Below are 19,415 nucleotides of genomic sequence, written 5' to 3' on the forward strand. Positions count from 1 at the left end.
TGCAGGTTAGCAGTGCCGGGGGCGGGCGTTGTTAACCCGGGCCACGACCGATCCGGTATGGGATTCTTTAGATGAACGCTCATATTTGTTTGGCACAGTTTTTACGCCGGATGCCCTTCCTGACGCAACCCTCTGCATTTATCCGGGCTTGGGACCGGCCTACAGATTGCACTGGTTTGTGCCCCCATAGGGCTGCATTATTGTGGTCATGTGGTCATGGTTATGAATGGTATTTTTGTTTTGTTTTGAAAATGCGTTGCTACTGTGAATAATTAAAATTGGTGATTTGATTATTGTGTCATTCTTTTTTTCTATGTAGTGTGCAATGACTGTTTTGTGTGTTTTTTTCATTTTGATTGGCTCTGTTTTGAGTCATTAGGTTGGTTTTGCAAGACCCGGTTTTTGTGAACGTAGATTGAATTTGGAGATTTGTGTTTATAAGGTGTTGAGAAAATGGGTGGAGGTTTAAAGAAATGTTTTTTAGCAATAGAGGGAAAACTGTCATGTTTTGAATATGAATAATAGTGTTAATTCTTACAAAGTAGTGCGCGCCTTGTTTTTGCTATTCCTTTGGCTTTTTTTTCCACTTTTTGAAACATAAAGAAGGACCAACCTCAAGAAGAGAAGAGAAGAGAAGAGAAGAGATGAGAAGAGAAGAGAAGAGAAGATAAGAGAAGAGAAGAGAAGAAGAGAAGAGAAGAGAAGAGAAGAGAAGAGAAGAGAAGAGAAGAGAGAGAAGAGAAGAGAGAAGAGAAGAGAAGGTTGTTGGATGATGTTTGTTACTCATCTCTATCTTAACCTTGAACAATGAGTTGTTGTGAGATTCATGGCTGATAAATTAGGTGCATTTAAACATTTATGAGGCAAACAGGGAGGTGGTGCTTAAAACAAAAAAAGATGAAATGAATCAGTCTGGGGTCACAAATAGTGGACGTTCAGTACAATACACTTTAAATACAAAATATTAACATAATTTGAAAACGTCATTGATAATTGAGTGAACAAGAGATCTGATTCACCGCATTCTTTGCCAGTTGGTGTTTTTGCACCCGTTCTATCAGAAATCACCCAAGTATAGTTTAATTTGCACCATGGTGGCTCATCTGAAAAGCGTTGGCCTCACAGTCCTGGGGACTCGGGTTCAATCCCAGCCCTCCCTGTGTGGAGCTTGCATGCTCTCCCCGTGCCTGCGTGGGTTTTCTCCGGGCACTCTGGTTTCCTCGCATATCCCAAAAACATGCAATATTAATTGAACACCAAATCACCCTTAGTTGTGATTGTGAGTGTGGCTGTTTGTCTCCATGTGCCCAGTGATTGGCTGGCAACCAGTTCAGGGTGTACCCCGCCTCCTGCCGGTTTACAAATGGGATAGGCTCCAGCACTCCCCGCGACCCTCGTGAGGATAAGCGGCAAAGAAAATGGATGGATAGTTTAAATGGGGAAGCACAGTGACTAACTGGTTAACACATCTGCTGCACAGTTCTGAGAACTGGCGTTCGAATCCTGGCCTCGCCTGCGTGGAAGTTATATGTTCTTTCCGTGCTAGCATGGGTTTTCTCTGGGTACTCGGGTTACCTCGCACATCCCAAAAATGTCCATGGTATGTTAAGTGAGGACTGTAAATGGGTCGTATATGTGAAGGGGAGTGCAAAGGATTGTTTATACTGAATGTGCCTTCCAATTGGCTGTCGACTTGTTCAAGGTGTACCCTGCCTCTTGGTCGTAGTAAGATGGGTTAGGCTACAGCATGAGAGAAAACATATGCATGAATGTAAGTACACAGACAACCTTATTCCACAAAAATCTCTTGAGGCCTGTGGTGAAGATAGATTAATACACTTGCAAAACTTGTACTTTACCAACGTGCACTCAATTGTGAAAGTGACATGAAGAGAATCACGGGTAAAGATTGACCTTCATCCAAGCCAATGGGATGCCAGGAAGATGGGAGAGCAGCACATTCATGCCACTTTCAAACCAAGATACAGAATGTTTACATTTGTTAGAATTTAGAGGGCACAAATAGCAATGTTTATTTTTGCCTTTCGTATCCTGAATTTTTCCTTCATAACTAGAGACAATATTTTTCCGAGGAGGTGTGTTGTAACCTGAATTTTTAATTACTAGAGACGTTCTTAAGTAGAGGTACCACTGTATAGGACTTTAGCTGAAATAGAAACAAGGTTTCCCTCGTGGGTTAAACGAATGTCATCCCAGTAATGGAAAGGCAACCGAAACTAAAGGTCACGGACCACGGGAAGACATAAAATCACAAGGACATAAATCTGCAATCTGGACAGATGCTTCATGTACTGTGTTTATGTACCTTATGTTTCCAAAATGGAGCAAGGATGTACATCATTAATTGACTCTTGATAATTCTTCATTCTGTCCTGCGACTTACTTGCAACCCGTTCAGGGTGTACCCCGCCTCCTGGCCATTGACAGCTGGGATAGGCCCCTGCACTCCCCGCGACCCTTGTGAAGATAAGTGGCTAAGAAAATGGATGGATGGATGGATGGATTGAAGGATGTTATAATTCATCATTCTGCCCTGCGACTGATTGGCAACCAGTTCAGGGTGTAATTCGCCTTTCGCCCGAAGCTAGCTGGGATAGGCTCCGGCTCTCCCGTGACCCTTGTGAGGATAAGCGGCTTGGATAATGGATGGCTGGATAGCTAATTTATCATTAAGAATTTAAGTGACATGTGTTGCCACTTAAATATTTGTATTCGTAAATCTGTGAAGTTCTAGCTCCCCTTGGGTCTATCGTTCCATTCATTTTTTTCCCCCTTTAATCTGTTTCTCTTTAGTCATCTATGGCAGTTTATACAAGTTATACAAGGCTGTGTGATTTATCAGTCAAATCATGTTTGTTTCTGGCATCACGCTTTCAATTTAAATTGATAGGGACTCAAAATGGGTAGAGGGAAGGACGGCGCAAAGTAATTCGAGGAAAAGAGAGAAAAGTATTTGTGGTGGGTTGCGTGCCATACAGTCAGTAGTCTCAAATGGCAATTTACAATTCTGAACTTTTTATTATTATTATTATTATAGTAATATTTTTTTTCTATTCTTGAAATATTTTTACCAACCCCCCCACTTCAATTAGTAGGACTGGATGTACCTTCCCCCCACCACATTTTCACCAACACGGTATTAACTTAATGTATGTATTCCTATTGTGAAATAGCCACAATTTATTTATTTATTTTAGGTATTTACTTAAGTCAACTAGTTTAGTGCCCATGGAAATTAAAAACTGTAAACGCAAGGTGGATTGTGGCCAGCCATTTTGAAATTTAAAAAATCAGTGAAATTCATGGTTGTGCCAATATACCCATTAAATTAATTGAGGCTCCAAAGCCTGGCAAATTTTGGGCATGAGCAAATAGCGGACCAACTCATAACAAAGACTGCCTTGCTTTTTGCTCTTTACTGGCATCATCTGATGTGTTGTTCTCAAGGACTTATGGCACTCAATTGTGTCCATGCTACGCCTGAAGAGTAATCTGAGAGTGTTTCTTTGATTAAGTGTTTCAAATTGTTCGGCAGGTACCAATTAAAAAAAGCTCTTCTGTTCTTTTATTGTCTTTTTTTTTTTTTTACCAGCATTTGTATAATTGTTGTACCACACCTGAACTGCTCAGTCTGTCACGCTGTAAATATGAAGAGGATAACCATTCTTCCTGCAGCCTCACTAAAGCGTTCACATCTCTGATCGCGAGTATAGGTATTTAGCCTTTACGGTAGTTTTTTTTCCCTCCCATGACGTTTTACAAATTTTTATGCAATATTTTATGTCACACTTGGTGGATTTATTTACTACAAGATGACTCAGATCACAGTAAGACTGAGATTAATAGATGAATCACATTGGTGCATTCTCTCACAACAAATGTTAATGTGTACAGTGCATCCATCTAAAGAAAAATAACACATCCACAAATGAAAAATTTGATCGAGGCAGACATTTAAATATCCAGTAAGATAACACTGGGACTCAGCTTCAAATAAATTCAGACAAAATCACAATTCAACTGTCCAATACAATTGTTCATTATTCTAACAAATGGCACGTTTTGGTCAAAAACAATAGCCCTTCTACCCTTCTGGAACATGTAAGGATCAACTACAGCATGAGCTTATCTAGTGAATTAAATAATGTTAGTAAGAAAATGGCGGCGTGGAGGGGCATCTGGTTAGATCGTTGGCCTCACAGTTCTGAGAACTGGGGCTCAAATCCCAGCCCCACCTGTGTGGAGTTTGCATGTTCTCCTCATGTCTATGTGGGTTTTCTCCGGAGACTCCGGTTTCCTCCCACATTCCAAAAAGACGCATTCATTGGAGAATCTAAATTGACCCTAGGTGGGATTGTGACTGCGGCTGTTTGTCTCTATGTGCCGTACGATTGGCTGGCCACCAGTTCAGGGTGTAGCCTGCCTCCTGCGCGTTGACAGCTGGGATAGACTCCAGCACTCTCGTGACCCTTGTGAGGATAAGCAGCTCAGAAAATGGATGGATAGGAAGAAAAGGCAATGACTTACTGGAAATCAATTTCTCACCAAAGAGGCGATACTACTGAAAATCAGTTGAGATCCACACCTCGGATAAATTTAATGGATATCATGCGGTCAAGACAAATGGAGCCCTGTGGGAAAGTTTGATGCGGTGAATTAACACCCCACTCCTGAGGCACACGTCATCTCTCTGTTCTGTTATGAAGCATAAAATGGGTTTTCAAGACACTGCAGGCCTTGAGTGAACTTCTACTGACATAAGAGGAACACCCCTAGTCCCCAAAGACACAATCACTAGAGAGACTTTTAAGACGAAATCAATAGCTAAGCTTTGCCCGGTTGGATTTCTCACAGAAATGGAACAAAAATGTAAAGATTCCAGAAAATAGGAGTAAATCAAACATGCCTGCAGGTGACAATAGCCCAGGGCAAAGTCTTAACATTATCTGTATTGCAGTATTTTTGAATTGAATTGAATTCCAAGTGACAATCCATAGGCAGCATAAAAGCATATCAGTATAGGAGCATAGCACTTTATAATTATAAAGCAAGGAAAATGAAAAAAAAAAACAATTACAGTCATTGGATGAAATGAATGAAAGGATGGCACTATAATATATTTTATATGAACATTTCCTGGATTTTCAGTCACTGTTTATGCGGTTATTGGCTGCTCTATCTCTGAAGGGCAAAAGTGTCACAGTAGTCAGTTTTTGGTGTCTTGCACAACTGTGGGGTCCCCTTGAATTTGGGGTCACTAAGCACAAATGGCATGCATCAAGTGGGTATTCCCGCTGGTGTTATGTGCATTTGCATATTTCAATCGAACACACACTTACAAGAACAGAAATAGAACCACTGTTGCAGTGCAGAAACAATCGTTCTGAAGTTGTCGTTGTTACATAAGATGCGGAATCTCTTGCTCCCGTGTGATTCCCCGCCTCCGAAGTCTTGTGCAGCCCGCACTTCCTCACTGGTGCAATTGAAAGAGCCCCGTCAAACACACACTTAAAAATCCTTGCTGTTTACAAAGTTTGGATGACTGCTACCGTTAATAATTATGCCGTGTCAGGCAGGGGCCAGGAATGATTCCTGGACTAATCTTTTAATAATCACAGCTTCATTTTAGGGTATTTCCTCAACTGATGATCAACTGTCTAGAAATATCAATATTCCATTAAAAAATGTCCACAGGTTGAAATTTGAGTGTAACTGGAGGTTTTTCAATATCTACGTGTATTTCATACATGCTCTACAATTACTGTAGCTGTCCAGTCTTGGCCCAAAGTCAGCTGGGATAGGTTCCAGTTCATTTAGGACAAGCGGTAAAGAAAATGGATGGATAGTTAAGACAATATTAAAATCATATTTTACAATTGCGTAATCTTCACCGAAAAGCTTTTGCCAACAATCTGGGTTCAATGTTTAAACTGCAAGAGATGGAATGTTAATCCTTTGACTTCAAAGTCAAGAGCAACACCTTCAAATCCACAAGCCAACTGTAAACCAAATAGAGTAGATATTCAGATTCATCCATCCATCCATGCCTATCCTCACAAGGGTCCCGGGAGTGCTGGAGCCTATCCCAGATATGTTTAGCCAAGAGGTGGGGTACACCTTGAACTGGTTGCCAGCCAACCACAGACAAACCATTCACACTCACAATCACACCAAGGGGCAATTTAGATTCTCCAATGAATGCATGTTTTTGGGATGTGGGAGGAAACCAGAGTGCCCGGAGAAAACCCACGCAGGCACAACATGTAAACTCCACACAGGCGGGGCCGGGATTTGAACCATCGTGCCGCCTGTTCAGATTCAGATTCTTTTAATACATGTAGCCAAATACAAACATCTTAATATCGATGGCAGCCAGTTTAGCCGGTAGAATTCTTGCCCCTCTCCGCTAGTTGCTCCATGTCATGACAATCAGTGTCAGAAAACAAACAAACCACAGAAGTAACAAAGCTTAACAATGCCAAATAGCTCCAGGTAACTCAATATGGCAGTAAAGTCATAGCCATATTAAACCATGCCAACATAAAGTAATCCAGCCCAACAGCTAAAAAGGCTCATCACAGATTACGTCGTCGTGGGAAACCAAATTCCATTCGGTTAACAACAGTCTGTATGACGTTGCATTATTTGGAGTGAATCAACTTGATCCTTTACGAACGTTCCACTTTTTCTTTTTTGACATTAATGTCAGAATGAGTACATCCTGTGCTGGTTACATTGTCAAAGACTTGCAGTAACGAATTATATGTAGCAGTAGCAAAGCACCAATTCAGAAGGTATTTGTGAAACAACCGCAATATATTCAAAGTTTATTTGATGCCAACTTAACACCAGTGCTCATATTCTAACAGCTGGTTGATGCATTATTGATTAACTTTTTATTCAGATAAATTTGCACATAGCTCCAGATGGTGCAACAACAGGAGCCCAAACAAGTCAGTAAGCTTCTAAACAAGGCAGCAAGCTGAAGCAGGGCCTGTTAGGACTCCTGTAAGAGTTGAAATGATGTAAACTACTCAAGATTTTGTGAATTCTCTTGGGGCAAAAAAAAAAAAAAAGAGCATTTTATCTCCATTAATAATCCGTGTCAAAAGTTCAGCATGTTTATTCAGCTAACTAACCGCTGCTTTCAGCGCACACGCGGGCGGCTATAACTGGAGATAATCCTGTGCTTATCTAATAGCAGCTATGAACACACAACGCACAAATCATTGAATTCATTTTTTATTCTTCTTGGAGATGCAAATTAGCTTGAAAGTATCTTACTTGCACTCGCATTTGGATGTTCTTTCAAATCAATTGCCTATTTTCCGTTATATGCATGTTCATTGCAGCGCTCCCTGGTCATGTGACAACACTGGGACATTCCGTCTGTGCTGAAGATGACAAAACACGCTTCCCTCCCTTTTTTTTTTTTTTTTTTACAGCTGTAAAGCCCCAGTTAGGATGCCAGGTAGGCAAGTGAACATAACTGAAGCTTAGGGACATGTTAGATGTTGCTTTTGATACAGCACAGCAACAACACGCCACAAGAGAGACATGTGTTGTTGCCCTTACTAATATAAATGTTCAAACTGGTCTCCGGTGGGTACAACAAAGCTGGTGGAGAGAGACTATGATAACTATGAACAATTCTGCATCCTGGCTTCAGCAGCAGGACGCAGGCTGCAGACTGGGGAGGGAATCCCTGCTGCAATAACAACCTCACATCTGGAGCAGCCCATTGAGCAGAATTGTGTGTGCGTGTGTGTGGCTAATAGTGGCAATGTCCACAATGGAATGAGATGCAAGACAAAAAACAAATTGCATCAATAATTTTGCCTGTGCATGCCCTTGAGCAAAGTACTGAACCCGCAAACAATTTGCTGCATGCTGTGGCGTGGGCATCAATCTGTCCAAATGTGTCATTTTGTTTCTGTGTTGATACAATGTAAACAGAATTCACCTCATGGTATTGTATCACTAATATTATTTTTTTATAATTACAACAGTTGTCAATCGGTATTGTGGTCATAATTCGCAGTGGTGGAAAACTGCAATGCATCACACTCACAGGTGTTTTTTTTTTTTTTAAATTATCTTAACTAAATATGTCACTACATGTAGTTGCAATTACAAATGTTCTTAACTTAGTGTATATCTTTCGGAAATCAGAAAATGAAACTCGGTCTTGTATTTAATATCATCATCCGATGAGTGGCTTTTGGGGGGGGGGGTGTGACCGATTAAACTTGTCGACAGCAGTCTAAATATCACGATAGATCTAACTCGTTTTTAGCTGGACTTTAGTCAATGCCTTTGAAACGTAAAAGTTTTCTTTCATCCCAAATGCATCAAGCAAGGTCTCCCTCCGGCTGTGTGGCTGTCAATCTGTCCGCCCCAATGCGGCGTAAACATCCAATCTCGCAGCCTACCTTCCACTTTGGTGAGGGTGAGCACCGGACTGTTGCAGGCGGACAGCGGGGCGACCCTGGCCGAGTGTTTCTTCATGATGCCGAGCTCGGGTGGTATGAGCTCCGGAACCGCCTCGACTACATCCCTGAAGCGGATTTAGCCCCCGACACCGGACCTCTTGACGGGACACTTGACGTGCAAAGGAGCTGGCGTCCTGGCTCCTTCCATCGAATCCCCCCCCCCCCCCCCCACCCGCCAATCCTGCTGGAACGATCACTCCGTCCTCCTCCGAGTAGGACCCCGCTCCCCCCCTTCCTCGCAGCCCCCCCCCTCCCCAAATGAGTGCTTTCGCCCCGTGCAGGTCTCTCCTCACGTACGCTGTCGACTCTGCCGTTTGCTGCAATTCCGCCACGTCACGCCACCCACTCTCACCCGTGCATGCACGCCCCACAGCTGCCCCCCCACACCCTCCCCACCCCCGACGCTCCCCAGTGGACGAGAGTGCGATGGTCTACTACAAAAATCGACTGCCCATTTTTCTTGTAGACTTGCACATAGAATACTGTACGTGATGGAAATATGATGCCTTAAAAGAAATACTTTACACATGATTTGATCTTCAAATCAACTTTACTAATAACTTGATTTCAAACATAACTAAAGTATATTGGGAGGAATTATTTTAAATTGGTTTCAGCCGCTACCAAGTAGCAGGACTATCACTTCATAGTACAAAAAAATGGATAAGAGGTAGAGAAAATGGCTGTTATTGTGGGTGCTGTGAATCGTGCCACATCTTAATTGAGGAATTCTGCCTCACATTCTCGGAGGTTCTGGCGTTGCACTCAATTGATAGATAATAACAAATATGCATTCATCTAAGATGGCACGCTGTGACGGGACAAGCCGAAAGGAAAAGAAGAAGATTGAATCTTACTCGAACACGCAGGGATCATCTGACGTCGTGTACTGTACAGCGAGTGTGTGTCGTGTACTTTAGAAGGACTCATGAATACGCCATTGCAATAACTACAAAGATGTTGCATCGCTTGAAGATTTTTCTCATTTTCCACTGCGTCTACTGCATATATTTCAAGTATCGGCAGTTTAAAGCTGTGCAGTCACAGATGTTTTCAGGCCTGCAAAGTTTAGTGAGAGGTTACCCAGGAATTGACTGTGAAAGCATTCCAAAACAACAATGTCACGCTGACCGCTGGTTACATCTGAATCAGAATATCATCTAACGTGTTACTTTTCCTGCTGATGTGTGGATCTAACAATGCAATAATGTTTTGCTGGTGAACTGAACCTCTCTGTACCGATCTGAAATATTTCCTTGCAAGTCCACGTCAATCACTACGTGCACAAAACTCTACAACCCCAGGAAGTGAAAATCTAAGAGAACATGGCTCCTCTCTCTTCAGTTTCCACCCCTCTGAGAAGACATTTTTGAGTGTGACCATGCTGCCCACAAGTTCTTCCACACCAATTTCCACCAACCATAACTTCATGAACCCTAATGAAGCTTCCCAAAATGTATTTGTAACATTTGTAAAAGTAACATCCAGAAAATTGATTAACGGCCGTGTTTCAGTACTTTTGTCCACCAAGTGCACGTGAGCGTGTCTGAAGTGACTCTGCACTGGTGTGTGAAAGCCGCTTGAGTGTGAGCATGCCTGAAGGAAGCTCCACTGAATAATTCACTCGAGCACCAATCCCCTAACCCTGTCTAACTAGGACAGCCAGCTCTAAAATGACTTTCTGTCCAGACCAACGTTGACGTCCCTCGCCAGTCGCTTTTGCCTCCCTCATGGTTTGAACGCACCGTGAACTAGCAGACATGGGCAACAAGGATGTTTGGTGCTTTTCCTCTCCATTTAAATCCCATGGCTGTGCGGCCGCCAATGATTGTGTGAGACTTCTGCCTCAGGAAGAAGGGGGGATATCTGTGTTTGGGGAGACTGCCATAAGCTTCCTCCCTTCATAGAAGAGCGAGGTACAAGAAAGAGATGGATGAGATAGTTAAAAGATCGCAGACAGTGACTCATAGACTTTTATGTGTGAGCACGGAGGAGGATCAGACTGCTCTGGGATGTCACATGAGAACACGCTCACTCACATAGACGTACAAGTGTGTGAATAGAGAGAGAGGGGAGGGAGTGTAGTCAAGGGCAAGGATGTGCTAAAATGTTCCAATCATTGAGACTTCCTGGCATATATTAGCATGCTAACATGCACGACTAGCTTTGTTCTTAGATTACCCTTTTCGCATAAATGATTTAGAAATAAAAAACCCAAAATAAAATGGAAAAACGCTGCAAGAGAGATTTTCCATGCTTAATGGAAAATGATTACTAAAGAGACGAGCGATTGCCGCTGAACACACAAACCCTGCTCGGTGAAGCAAGCGACCTGCTTAGACCAAACTCAAACACAAATAGAGCAAGTGCGTGTGTTGCTTGAAATGAAAGCCATTATGTTGTGTTGATTGCATTATCATGTTTATTCTATTGGTTGCTGAAACAAAGCACATTGGTTTGACCTCCAGTCTATTGCCTTGTAAGACCGCTTGAATCTCGCTTTCAAATTCACTGGGAAGCCAACTGTGACAAATGGCATTGTTTTTATTCCTTTTTTTTTTTTTTAAGCCCAAGGCTCCAAAGCTGGATTTTCTTTAGTGGCGTATCAATATGATGGAAAACATGGTTTTATATACACTACACTATTTAATGACTTGTGACTTGCAGCAGCTCAGTCATACAAGATATGAAGGTACTTGAAGCGTACGAATGTATCCGTAATGACATTTCACTATTACAAATGTGCTCTTTATTTTACAGAATGGATAGGCAGGAAGGAAATTGGGTGGCTTTAAAAATCAATTTTTCTTGAGTAAGCAGACATGAGCCAAGTGCTTCATTTGACAGAAGTTTGGTTGTAAGAGTGATAAAACATCCCGGTACCCATGCTTATGAGTACAGTGAAGTTTATATCAATATCAATATATCAATATATTTCATATTTTCATAATTTACAGTTGTACACTTTAGGTCACAGGTAAGCTCAAGCCCAGTGGGTCGAGTCTATGTTATTTTATGCTGTGAGAGTTTGACTCTATTGCTTCTTGGCTTTATTTAAAAAAAAATAAACAATCTTTAAAAGTTGTGGCAGATATGTGGTTTATTTTGCACAGATCATGAATTCAAAACTTACCTTAACAACTTTGGTACAGAACATTTGGTACGATAGGGAAGTGTAACTGGCTACACATCTACGCTGTAAACAAACGTGCTGCAGCCCAGCTTTGGTCTAGCAGATGTTTTGGATAGTAATATGCTTTTGGCAGTACATCAAACTTGCCACTTTTTTTTTTTTTTTTTTTTTGCTATACAGTAGGTGGGAATTTTTCAAAAATTACAGTATCTGTTGGTGATGTGTGAAGATTGATTCAAAACCCAATGTATGAAAAAAGTGGTCCGCTCATGCAGTCCATTTTCACTGAATTGACCTACTTTTAAAATCGCTCATGCTACTGCAATTTTAATACAGAATAAACTACTTGAAATTTTGGGGAATACATATTGTAAACTTTTCACTCATGTTTTTTTAAATTCTTTTCTTGTTGCATTTATTTTCTCCCCTCCAACATTGTTCCTACAAAGGCCTTCTGTGAAATATCATGACAACCACTGAAATGATTGCTGCAGTATGAGGAAGGACTTAGAATTATCGAGTCAAAATATTAAATTAAGTAAAGCAAGTCTTTACATCTTCATAAACATTGGCCTTTTTCTGTCAGCAATGCAGACGGAGCAGCGGCTCAGAGGGAGCTTGGGCAACTTATGTTTGGCATCATCTGTGCCAAGACTGGAGCTGAAGGAACTGAAGTTCTGGAGAACTTGAGAAATGGTTTTACTGTGTCTCCGGTGAACCTCATTTAACCTTAAGAGTAACCAAAAGCCTTCTTTGAAGTCCTTTAAATGGTTATCCTCCATAAGGATGCATGGAGATTCTGAACCAAAGTACGAATGGTCAAGAAAATCAATCTGAATGAAGTTAGCCTCTTAACACTTTGAATATTGTACCCAATCCGGTTTTGCTTTTTCTATTCTGTGTTAAGGAAAATTAATTATTATTATTATTATTAATGGGTGTTTGAAACTTGTGGGTTTAACATTTGAAGACTCAATTTATTAAAAGGATTAGACATAATTGGCTTTTGAGATTGAATTGCGACGACAACACTTTGCACCCAATGAAAAGTAAATTTATTGTAATACCTACAACCCCGAGTCAGGATAAACGGTGTAGAAAATGGATGGATGGACGACTATGAATATTAATGGTATAGTGATTAATATTATTGCAAAACGGCAAACTGGAGATTGCTTCCATCAAAGGGAAAAAAATCCAGATTTTTGTCTCGACTTCACAATCTAGAATGTGCTTTGCAAGGCAATAACGTTAGAATGTAAACATCGCGGAAGAAACAGGTCACAGCTTTGTCTCAGCAGGTTGGGGGGGGGTGTTGTTCAACACATTGACTTCTATAGCTGCTTGTTTCGAGTAGCACACAGGTCAAGTCAAATTAAGTTTTGCATGGATTTTCAGAGCAGACAAAGCTCATCCGTGGAAGCAAGTGGCTGTCAAGATATAGCATCCAACAGCAGTTTATCAAATTAATGTCCTTCGCTGCTCCCTTGTGGAGGTTGGAAGGTGAGCTGCGGTAGCAGTTGCCAAAAAAAAAAAAAGAAAACACATCTTGCCATCTAAGTTCAATAACACAACTCCAGGGCAACCCATCGACACCAAGTATTGACATCTCACTTATTCACGATATACAGTCTACTCTGCAGCGACTTCATTCGGAAAACTGCACATAGTTTGAGCTAATAGGAGCACTGGGTCAAAATCTGCCTTTACGAAAATGAAGCACATTTTGATTGACACTCTTAGAGAGGCTTTAATCCAACTATATTATTATTGCGGTAGTGACCATTTTTCATTTTGAGACTTTTTTTAATGTCATTGAATTTTGCCTGGCGAGTTGGCGACTAGTTTGGGGTGTACCTCGCCTCGCAATCAAAGTCAACTGTGACCCTGACAGGGAAAAAGCGATATCGCAATTGGGAGGATTTTTTACACGTTAAGTATGAAGTATTTTGAATTGAGTTTTGTTTGGTCGTAATTTCACACGATTTATGTGTAACTGTCTGTTCTGTTTAATCAGAATGCACCAAAGAAAGAATATTATGGTAAAATTGCAATGACACAACAAATCTTGTGTGACATGAGGGTCAATAAGATTAAAACAATCACGTACAGTATATTTAGTGAGTTTTCTTTGGTGGTTAAAAAGAAAAATGAACCAAAAATTTATATTATTGCAATTCCAGAAAGTCTGGTCAGTGGTCAATACAGGCTGAGTATATGAGCAGTACAACACAGTTTTAAAGTGTCAATCCCAGCAATATGTATAAAAACACCACGAGCATACAAAATCAATCCGTAATCACCATCAGGTTGCATCTCCATTACATCGGTTGGGCTGATCCTGGAATGAATTAATACACTATATTATTTGCTATGTGATACTTGTTCTGAAATTATAAATAACTTGGAAGTCGAGGAACGTCATGGAACAGAGTGTACGACTTTGGAGGTTCTTCTGCATCGCAACTAGAAGAGAACATTAATCTCACACTCTCATGCAGACTGCTGCCTTTCAAAGTAATTTGAGACTTTCTCTTAAGTGCTCCCATTTCTAATGAAGTCCGGAGGCGTCCATTTAAATGGTGTCAAGCTGTAATACTTGATGACAACTCTTGCAGTCGGACTCCACATGTTAATAAGAGGCTGAAGCAGCTCCATTAAAACCACTCTTCGAGAGGGAGCAGCTTGCGATCGGCATCCTGCTGCCTCTCTGTTTGTAGTTACACAACAAAAAGATTTATGATAAAATATGTGAAGCCCAGGAATAATACAAATATCTGACATAAGTGTGGCTAAGGAATCAGTTTAGAAACACTAAACTGTGGAGCAAATTCCCCTCGCAAAGAAAAAACTAAACATCTTCACGCATATGGCCTGCGAGTGCACTGATCAAAATGTCAACATAATAATAACATTAGGACATTATTGACAAACCCTCTCCTGCATACGATGCATATACTATGCCAATCTTTCAAATAATGGAACGAGCGCCCTCTGCTGTCGAAATACAGTCCGACTTATAAGCAAATGCATGTGTCCTCTTTCCGCCGGCAGAGAGCAATGTGGTCACATATATTGTATAACTTTCATATTTGCTTGGGAAATGGATGAAAGCCGGTCAAGAAGTGAAGCAAAAAGTGGGACACAGATGACAGGTCTGCACGTAGACTTCACAGAAATACAATAGACTTTTTATAAACCCAGACCGACCCAAAAACTGCTAGATTACAGACGCGGCGGAATAATTTGTGGAGCGGGGAGGTAGCAGTGCGCAGGAGGAACTTCCAACAAAAAGGACAACCATGCTCACATTTAACAGGACCAAAAAGATGTCATGTAAATTAGACACGCAACAGAGAAGAGGAATGTTTACAAAAATGCCAAATTTGAATGAATTAAAAAAAAAGTGGATAAATACATGAAATCAGGTTTTTGACTTTAATAATAGATCTCAGCTCTCGGGTGCTGCGGGGTGATAGATTTAGGATGAAAAAAAAAATCACATTAGGAGGCCCAACTTCAAGATTGAATGATTATTGTGGACTGTAACCATAAGAAAATAGCACACAATTCAACTTACCCTCATTGTAGGTGAGATAATGTCACAGCCGAACACGGTACGAGACGGCAGCAGGACGGTAGGACGAACCTCAACGGGTCTGACAGTCGGCAGTGCCGCCATTCACAACAGCACTAACAAAAATGTACACGTTCCATTAGATTGTACAAAACGAGTTCAGAGAACATTGAATAACATTGGGCAGCAAGGTGGCAGCTGTACAGCATTGACCTCCCAGTTCTGTGGACGGCTTAAAATCCCAGCCCTGCCTGTGTGGAGTTTGCATGTTCTCCCCGTGCCTGTGTGGGTTTTACTCCGATTTCCTCCCACATCTGCAAAACATGCATTAAATAGACACTCTAAATTGCCCGTAGGTGTCATTGTGGGTGCAACTGTTGTCTGTCATGAGCCAGGCTAGACCACTGCCAAGAGGGGCTCCATGTGCCCTGGCGACCAGTTCAGGGAGTGCCCTGCCTCCTGTTCAAAGATAGCTGGGATAAGCTCCAGCACTCCTGCGACCCTTGTGAGGATAAGTGGCTCAGAAAACAGCTGAATGGATTGTCATGAATTGTCATGAAATTCACATGAAAGAAAATATGGTACAGCAAAAGAAAACAACACTCATGAGCAAAGTTCTGTCATAGAATCGGTTTAAATTTCTCAAAGTAAAGCATAATTATGCTGTGGCGTTTGCATGTTTTCCCCGTGTTTCCATTTTTCATGAGCAACACGGGTGAGCTGTACCCCATCCCAACTAACTTTGGACATGCGCAGGACAAGTCGTATAGAATATTGTAAAAAACACATAGTGGTTCTTTTAGTGTGCATAACTCCCTCTTTTTTTCTATTTTCAGACTAATCCTGGCTCCCATTTTCACAAACAGATAGGCCTACTTCCATTTGGGATGAATTGTTGTTGTAGTTCAAGAAGAGCGTTAGAGATATATTAAAGGCCAAAGGAGCCCGCTTGTCAAAAGAATATTTTTTATGGCAGGAAGCTGGAGTACACAGAAGAGCGGGGGGAGCCACACAGCCCTTACACAGACGTACTGTGCTCATGAGCTAGAAAAATACATTACTTTATTTGTTACAATTAGTCACTATTTTATGCATGTATGAAGCATGTATATTATTTGTTTCACTCTGCGTTCTTCAGCAAGGTGGGCATTGCAAATGAGAATGTATTCTCAATTGTCTTAGCTGAATAAAAGATTTGATGAATAATAAGAAATAACTGAATGTGAATGAGACAGTCTCTATATGATACACGAAGTCGCTGCGAGGTTGGAGAGCAAAGCAAGTTGTGCTAACACTAAGGTGAGAAGGAACAGGAAAATGAAGCACATGTTTCATTTTGTTTCCTCCTTCAATGTATGATTCATTTCGCTCTCCGCCACGGCGACGGTTTTTTATGACCCCCCGCTAGATGGCATTTGTTGCTGAAAGGCTTAAAAGTGCCACTGCGAGAAAAAGAATGTCATGTTGACTTTGTAAAGATTTGAAAAACACTTGGAAAAACACAGCTGACCAGAATGCTAACAAAGTGCAAGTCCCAAAAAAGGATTTAACACACTTCTCTATCCTTTCCTGAAAGAACAAGAATCTCCAGGGGGACGTTAATATAGTCGCTTTGCCATGGAGATAATACAAACAAATGAGGTCATTATATGCTCAATTGCACTTGGAAAATGTAGAGTCACGCACCTGAGATTCTGCAACCAAATTAGACCCACTTCATATCAATCCTTGTGTAGTATTTTTGTTAAAGGCTGGCAGACAAACCGGACTTTCCTTTCTTCGTAAATCATTTGAGTACATTCAAGCAACATTGGAGAAGCGTCACAGACAATTCTTTCCCACTTTGGAGAAGGAATAGTTTCTCACAAATGATGGAAAGGATGAAGAGGTTAATTTTCTGCATAATGATGGAATCATTAAGCTCCCGAGCTGTTGGCCTGTGTCTTTGAAGTGTCCAGTGAGTCGCTTTGCTTTCAACACCCATCAAGACATCCTTCTGATCACCCCTCGGCCGAACACTCCAACTACGACAGCAGGAGTTGCTTTGGACTTGCTTCCAAAAGTTGTGCGTGTGTGTGTGTTTGTGAGAAAGAAAGAGTATGTTCCAGCTATTGATGAACCATTGATGCTCTGATGGCGTATTAGTTTCAGTTTTCAAAGAAAGTGAAAATTTTTCAACCCCACAGTAAATCATGTATTTAAGGCCCAATATCTCCATTATGTTATGCACAATAAGTTTGCGATATTCAGCTTTCAGGTGAATTTTCAGGATGAACCTCAAATGCACAATCATACCCTTACAGGAGAACCTTATTTGAAATTCTTTGAACATTTCAACATGCAATGTATGTCAAACTGTTAAATTTTTCAGTACTTTTTGCACAACTTGCTGTTCTTTGTCAAGGAGATGAACGGCAATCACAACAGGCACCGTTGGGATAGCGTTTTCTCAACACCAACAAGCATTGGGAATACGTAGCTGTGAGGTAGACCGAGGGTTATGGGCCGCTCAGTCAGACCGGTCAACTCAAATTCGTGTTCACAGCGGCTATAATTGTCGTGTATCTGGACCCAACGGTGAACACTGTGTGCACACTGGTGGTTATAAAAATGAGTTAGAGAGACATGCTCGCACCAGCTCACTGCAGCCCCCTCACAAACCTCATTTCACTCTTAAATGTATATCCTGAAATTAGACTCTCTGATATATACACAAAGTAGCTGGTGATTTCATTTCCTATTAGTAAATTATTGTTACAGGAGTTCCAAACATTCGGAGATAATCCCATCCAGTCATCCATTTTTTACTTCATTAGCATCATGGTTGAGGTAAAATGGCACCTATCCCTGCTGAGTCTGGGAAAGAGGCGTTCTGGATACATTCTGGACTATTTAGATAGACTGCATATAGACCGCAGGTGTCAAAATGGTGGCCCGTGGGCATAATCTTGCCTGTCATATAATTTTATGTGGCCCGTGAAAGTAATTCAAAATTACTAATTCTGATCAATTGCAATAACATTAAAATGTTGCAAGCATTTTTTCTGTTACCAACTCTGCTTTGAAAAAAATCCATTAATTGAAAAATATTTTATAGGTTTCTTGTTTAAAGGGCCACTGTCATGAAATGCATGAGTTTTAGTATGTTATACATGAAAAAACGGCAGCCAACATGGACCCATGCATTTTTTCACCACAAAACATGATTTGGACATGTATGGCTTTCTGTAACTCCCGCCATGAAAATCCTCTTGAGGTATATGTTTTCAAGAAGAAGCCGGAAGTGACGTACAGGGCAGTAGCTCACTCAAGCGGATTCACCTGCGGGAAGGTAGCTCTTTGTTCCTTCGTGTTAGCCAAAATGCCAGCTTGTTGCAATGCTGGATATTGCTCGAACACTCGGGAGGTTGGATTTACCCTCCATAAGTTTCCAAGAGACCCAATTTGTCGTGAAAAATGGATTGCACGGGTGGAAAGGACAAGTGCTTCATGGGTTCCAAATGACAGGTAGGTGTGTATAGAGCTACTAAAAAAAACAATAGTTGTGGGGGCCGACGTAATCCTTTCAGAACGTAACAAAAGTAAGTCAAGAGTAAGTAAGAGGTGCTAAATGTGTCGATGTGCCTGTTGGTGCCTCATCTACGCCGCGCGGAGGTGGATCGGACGGGGAGGTGGTTTGGCCACATGCGGTTTGGCCGTGATCAGCATAACATCTAAATATAGCTTGAAAAAATAGGGTAATATTGCCCTGGTCACTTCACACGATTGTGAGATGTTCTCTTCTTTGAAAAGAGCCTCCGTGTCCCATAGTAGGCGGGCGTACGAACCGCCGCCGAAGCCGTGCCTCAGGAATGTAATGGCTTCGGCCAGGCTGGCTCATACATACTGTCTGGGAGTCTGTTGTTAGTTAGAAGTGATACGCATACCATCTAAATATGGCTTGAAATGACAGGGTAATATTGCCCCGGTCACTTCACTCGGTTGTGAGATGTTCTGTTCTCCAAAAAGAGCTTCCTTGTCAGATGCGGTGTGTTCGTTTCCCATAGTAGGGGCATCAGCGTGTTTTCAATGACGAACGTCCAGAGCGACGTCACTGGCAGTAGATGCAGCCAATATGGTGACCACTTGGATATCGAATACACTTCTGCAACTTTGCGCATGGATGACTCGCTCTCCACTCATATTTATTTTT

At 41.4% G+C, this 19,415-nt stretch overlaps 1 protein-coding gene across 3 annotated transcripts in view; it reads right to left on the bottom strand.

The window, feature by feature from the left end:
- Positions 1–19,415, bottom strand: part of slc35f3b (solute carrier family 35 member F3b) — a 56,155-nt gene that overhangs the window by 22,737 nt on the left and 14,003 nt on the right. Inside the window, exon 1 of one of the 3 annotated variants that reach the window (XM_061837466.1) lies at positions 8,454–8,650. The exons of the other annotated variants lie outside the window; for them this stretch is intronic. Coding sequence (XP_061693450.1) covers positions 8,454–8,529 — 76 coding nt within the window. The 5' untranslated portion in view covers positions 8,530–8,650. Of the gene's footprint in view, positions 1–8,453; positions 8,651–19,415 lie in introns of those variants that run through there. 3 annotated transcript variants of the gene reach the window in all.

This window comes from Syngnathoides biaculeatus, chromosome 12, assembly GCF_019802595.1.
Source record: "Syngnathoides biaculeatus isolate LvHL_M chromosome 12, ASM1980259v1, whole genome shotgun sequence".
NCBI lineage: Eukaryota > Metazoa > Chordata > Actinopteri > Syngnathiformes > Syngnathidae > Syngnathoides > Syngnathoides biaculeatus.